The sequence below is a fragment of the Misgurnus anguillicaudatus genome, chromosome 15 (assembly GCF_027580225.2).
Source record: "Misgurnus anguillicaudatus chromosome 15, ASM2758022v2, whole genome shotgun sequence".
In the NCBI taxonomy this organism is placed as follows: domain Eukaryota; kingdom Metazoa; phylum Chordata; class Actinopteri; order Cypriniformes; family Cobitidae; genus Misgurnus; species Misgurnus anguillicaudatus.
The window spans coordinates 7,294,179-7,300,178 of NC_073351.2; the positions used below are offsets into that span (position 1 = coordinate 7,294,179).

The 6,000-nt window shown below is 36.8% G+C and overlaps 1 protein-coding gene across 2 annotated transcripts; it reads left to right on the forward strand.

Annotated features, from left to right (window-relative positions):
- The first annotated feature begins 480 nt into the window (after positions 1-480).
- On the forward strand, positions 481-5,022 carry LOC129419331 (uncharacterized). 2 transcript variants are annotated; one of them, XM_073853951.1, is made up of 10 exons: positions 481-906; positions 1,447-1,620; positions 2,073-2,648; positions 2,739-2,891; positions 3,080-3,174; positions 3,306-3,356; positions 3,507-3,888; positions 3,990-4,172; positions 4,393-4,530; positions 4,680-5,022. In XM_073853951.1, the coding sequence occupies exons 1-9, from the start codon at positions 708-710 to the stop codon at positions 4,485-4,487; spliced, it is 1,908 nt and encodes a 635-aa protein (XP_073710052.1). In that variant the 5' UTR covers positions 481-707; the 3' UTR covers positions 4,488-4,530; positions 4,680-5,022. The 2 variants fall into 2 exon arrangements, with proteins under 2 accessions (XP_073710052.1, XP_073710053.1); XM_073853952.1 differs by having other exon boundaries at positions 2,076-2,648.
- The last annotated feature ends 978 nt before the right edge of the window (positions 5,023-6,000 follow it).

Consider the following 6,000-nt stretch of genomic DNA (forward strand, 5'->3'; position numbering starts at 1 on the left):
TTTAATCAAATGTTGTGAAAATGCAAGGTATGTTACACAATTTCAATGGCTGGTGTGGGGTCAAAAATTATCAGACAAAAAAGTAAAAGTCTCAACTTTAGATACTGTGATATAAATGATGACAGACTCACTTAATGTGAGTCACACCCAGTAATGATAATAAGCAAGAATTGCAGCCAGCATTAAAGCAGGGTCACCTAAAATATTCAGCTTGTTAGCAATTGTTTTATTTATTTAAATGTATAAATGCAGTTTTTCATTAAAGATTGATGAAACAGTCAGAGGTTCAGTGGCTGCTGGTTATAAATGGGAATGCTTCCCAATGGGAAATTACATAATTTCCTATAATGTTTGTGCATACCATCAGTGAGTTTGCTTTAATATTATGATGTAATGCTTAATCAAGCGTTTATTAAAGTGATGTAATAGGCGATGATGTTGGGCGACGGGTATTGTGACATCATAATGCTCGCGTTCCATTAGACGCGTATATAAAGAGCCGCGCGCAGATCTGCAGTCACTCACTCATTTTCTGGTTATCTGAGCGGAAGCAAAGAAAATCATCGAAAGAGACGAGACGATTGCAAAGCGATCAAAAGCATTGAGAGTGTGAAAGTTACGAATTACACAAGTCTACAACCACTTCTACTGGAGAGTATTGGTGTTTGTTCACAAGTGTTTTTTGACTGCTTGTCCACTCAAATATCATGGCCTCATCCAGGTTGTCCCTCCGTAACACCGAGGGCGGAACTGATGAGAAGAGAGGCGACCATGCGCTTGAAGTCGGCGATTGTAGCGATCGTTTCCCGAGTCTGACCATCCATCAGTCACGGGATTCATTGCTCTTCGCTGATGGAAAGTTTGTCAAGGCGTCTCTTATACAAAACCTGGACGAAAGTCCAGAAGGTAAGATGAACTCAACGTGTAAACTACATTTATGATAATATTAGATTAAATCTCAGACTAAATTAACTACGACAGGGTTTATCCTAGACTAAAATGCATATCTAAATGTAAAAATGACATGACTAATCTTAATATAATAGTGCCAGTGTTTTGTCTCAAGATGCACACCATTGTTTTTTGTAAGTTATGTTTGTAAAAGCTACTTCAATGTCTTATTTTTACTAAGGCCTAGTCCTGGATTATCTACCCTGCTAAAAAACAATAGACACCATCACAGAAATTCAATTGGTTTTATTGGGACACTACAGTGTAGTGGTTTTAATGGTAAAAGCTAATGGTTCCTATTGGTATTTTAATGGAAACCATTAGAATTTTCTGTAATGGTTTTATTGTTTTTTTTCAGCAGGGTAAACTCTGTCCAGGAAACTGCTTTTGTGTTATTTTGATGACATAAATTATGTGTAAATGCACTATATTGCAGGAAATGTACAAACATAAGTGTTTACTCATTTAATCTCATATTTAACTTCATGTCTTCAGGATGTTTGACCCTCAACAACACCATGGGTGGAATTGTTGATGGATTGAAGGTCGGCGTTTGTAGCGATCGTTTCCCTGATCTGAACACCTGTCAGTCACGGGATTCATCGCTCTTCGCTGAAGGAAAGATTGTAAGAGAGAGTTTTATTGACACTATGGACGACAGCCCAAAAGGTGAGATGAACTGAATAAAATACATTTATATTAGATAGAAGATCTTTACTATTAATAGATTAACACACTAAAGAGAACAACGTCTGTTTAACATCCATTCAGATCTGCTTATTTGTGTCTCAAATATATTAAAAGTATTTAAATATCAAACTATTTCTGTGCCATTTTAAAATGGACTGTCCACATGAAGACAAATGTAAAATAATTTCTTCATCTAATGTAGATTAACGGGCTTCATTATTTCTATCTTGATGTTTAATTCTGAAGAAAGTTTTTTTGTGTCATTGTATTTTCTCAAGAGACTGAATCAGTTGTGGAATTAGAAACTAACATTATGTATATATGTATATTTTAGTGTTGCAGATAAAATAAAATTTCATTGAGATTATTACAGTGATGATCATTAGTGATGAGAGATTTAACCGTTTACTGTCTGGTTTTTCTTGTTTCAGTAGGCAGTGAGGGGAAGGGGGCAGGGATCCGTGGGCTCTTCAATAGAGCTTGCAAGGCTGTAGCGCGCCCCTTCCTCAGCTGCCGGAGGAACAAAGTAAAAGCTATTGTTCCTCCACTGAAGCCGGACAAGTCATCTTCAGGGCTGTCTGTCCAGTATGCATCCCGTCCCCAGGACAGTTTGGACTCAGGTTCTTACTGGGTCGGGGATACATCAGATGCATGTCCGGCTCAAGCGAAAAGTTCAGCCAAAGTTTGGTCTATGGCTGACCAGACTTCTTACACGGGTTCATTTCTCGAAGAAACGCATGTATTGGATACATCGGACATTGCGTCCGCTTCCTTAGATGACAGTGCCGATCACAGGAAAGGCGTTCAAGGCCTGATGAATGCCCAATCAGGTTCCATAGAGACCTTAAGTCTCGATGCTCACAGTGGCGTGAAGGCATCTAGTACAGCTGTGAAGAGCAGATCTTTATCAGCTGACAGCTGGTCCAGTGAGATGACAGACGAGTCATCAGTACTCACACACCTGGACTTTGAATATGGCATGAATATGGCAGAGATCTGCCCAGAAGGTAAGATGAAATGATAGATATATGATGTCATTATTAACACCTGTAATAAATCATTCAGTGATGTTTTAATGCTTTACTGTTTGTGTTTAGAACAATGTGCCAAAGAGAAGGCGGGAAAGTGGGGGTTCTTAAAGAGAACCTGGAAGGCTATAGAGCGAACCTTCCTCTCCTCCTGCTGTACCAAAGTGGAGCCTTTTATGCCTCCATCAGACACTTCCCCATCTTATAAAGAATGTGTTGATGGTGAGTCTGTGATCATTATTACTGCTTATTGTCTAAATATTATTGCTTTAGTTTTCATTTTGATGTCACCTCACTTAAAGTAACTGCAGACATTAACCGCATCAGTTGTGGTTCATACAAGACAAGCAAAGGTACAGTACTGTATGTATTGAATGTATTGTCATGTGTTATGTTATGTTATGTTTCAGATGATGTGGAGATTAACTATAACGTCGGGGATGTTTTGGGTGAAGGTTTCTTTGGAAGTGTCTCTGAGGCAACACGTATTTCTGATGGCAAAGAGGTAGCAGACTTTTACCAAATTTAACATTGTACCCTTTATGCACTTGGAAATCTGTCTATGTACAGACTGTGGATGGTTATGTGTTTAAAGTTTAAAGGTCATGTTTTTAATAGTTTTTTTATTCTTTGCAGGTCGCCATCAAATTCATGCACAAGCATGACGATGACCGTACTCTTGTTATTGTAAGTCACAAAACATATTTAGTTATTTTATAGCTTATGATACAATATAATGAATAAACCTGTAGCTAACATGAGACTTGACTGAAATACTGCAGAGAATAAAGAGATCTGAATATATTAAAGTGATAACATTTTTCCTGTTTTTTCCAGCCTGGCTATCCTGAACCTCTGATTACAGAAGTGGCACTCATGATTAAGATGAGTGAACCTCCCTTAAGCCCAAATGTAATCCAGATGTTCGAATATTTTGAAGACGAATACAAAATAGCAATAGTTATGGAGTACCCCAAGCCCTGCATAGCTTTAGATGATTACATAGCAGACAATGAGATGTTATGTGAAGAAATGGCGCGTAAATTAATGCGTCAAGCGGTGAAGGCAGTAATCGACTGCATTGATCACGGTGTCGTTCATACTGACATACATCCTGGTAACTTCCTGATCAACACCGACACTTTAGACCTGAAGTTAATTGACTTCGGCTGTGGTCAGCTGTTTACCAGTGATGTCTATGACAGTAATCAGTATGTAGGTGAGCTGGTTTTTTGTGTTCCTGTAGCACCAGAATGGAAATTTATTTATTATGTGACACTTGTACAGTTTGGCTAAACTCTCAATCGGTCTCGCTTACAGGAAATCCTGTTTACTGCCCACCCGAGGTCACAGAGATGAACAGATTTCATGCCATCTCTGCCAACGTCTGGTCTCTTGGTTTGCTCCTCTATGAAATGGTCAAAGGATGTTTGTCTGATTCAGAGTCGGGGGAATTCCTGTTTGTGAATCCTGACTTATCGGACTTATCGGACTTATCGGAAGGTGAGTAAATGAGAAATGTTGGTAAAAATGGACATAAATAATCTGGAAGAGTGTCACATGCAGGAACAGACAAACAAGACGAGCCCAAAATGTTTACCTCTTTGAACTTAGAGGTCATGTCGCTTATGTCATCTGATGCTATGATGATGACATAAGAATGATTAGTTATGCTTGAGTTATGTGTCATGACTAACCAGCTCTCCTCTTTAAACCTCTTCAGCATGTCAAGATATTATTATATGGTGTCTAGCAGTTTATCCAGATGATCGACCCACATTACATCAGATCTTACAGCACAGCTGGTTTGATGAATGAAGTCAGTCAGGGTCTTCTGTTCATCACTGCTGTCAGACGTCAGGTAGTGTTACAGACAGAGTAGTCAGAGGTTCAGATGAAGTTTGAAAACAGTTGTTAAAGTGAACGGAGCTCATTCAGAGTTTCTGTTTGATCATATCATTCATATAATGACTGACTAAATGAAGATTTTTCTGCTTTTTCTTTCTTAAGGTTGGATCTAAAAGTGCTGGACACTACACAGGACTGAGCAAACCAAACCAGACCTCATTGACCTTATAAAATACTGTAGATATATAAAATACTGTAGATATATATTTTAGTATTTTTCTGATAGTAACCATGTTGTCTGTCTTGTTGTCAATTTTTTTGTTTTGCATTGTACATTTTTTTATTCATAAATCCAAATTTCTCAATATGTTACCTAGATTTGATGTCTTCCTTGCAGAGATTTTGCTTATTGTTAAATCTCTTAAACACACTGATAATAATAATAACTGTGTAATGTATTTTGTATTTCTTTTGTCTTGCTATATTAATAAATACAATAAAAACATTTTACCTTTCTTATCTTTTTCAATAATTGTTTATTTTTATTCAATTTCTTGTTCTGATGACATTGAATATGCTTGATACAAAGTAAGGTGAAATGGGCCAAATAAGGTTGTAGCGTCGTCTTAAACTTTTTACTGCCAATCACAATGACTGATCTATCTTGCATGAGTTTTTTTTTCAAACGGCCAGGTCAGAGTTTCACATGTTGCTTGTCAGAGAAATTAGACTTAACTTTTTTTTTTTTTATTCAAGGTTTGAAAGAAGATACACAAAGGCATTTATAACTATGAGAATTATAAAACAAGACTGAGATTTACACACAAAGACTAAATTTACATTCGAAATTAGACTTAACTTCATGCGGTGCGGTAAGGACATGCGGGTGACGTCAACGTACCGCGAGAGCGAATCAAAATAAGACTTCTCCGTATGATTTCTCTACCGCTCTCGCGTTACTTTGACGTCATTCGCCTGTTGCTTCTAGCGGCACTGCATTAAGCCTGTTGTAAGGTAAGAGTTAGCCTGACATAGTCATTTTAATTCATCACTAATAATAAGGGCACTAAAGCCATTATACATAAGCTTACAAACAAAGCAAAGCTTTTTGAACAATATTTTGACAAATAAAAAAAGTTACATTTAAAAAAAGAAACGTCTTTTTTTTTTTTTTTTTTAAAAAGGTCACTTTACTTTAGTTTTATATACGATAGATTGACAACAATAAAGTAATAAAGACTCTTCAGAGATATGAAGGATGCAATATTACTCTATAGGTACTCAAGATTAATATGAGATTAGAGTGTTATATTAATGGATTTGTCTTCATCTTTAATCTATATACAGTATTGTGCCATACTGAGATTTTACTTTTGATAAAGCTACGACTTTTACTTATAGCTACACATTTGACCATACAAAAGAGCAATCTGTGTTTTCTTCATTTCTTTTTCATGTTAAGCTGCTTTGGAATATTAAACAA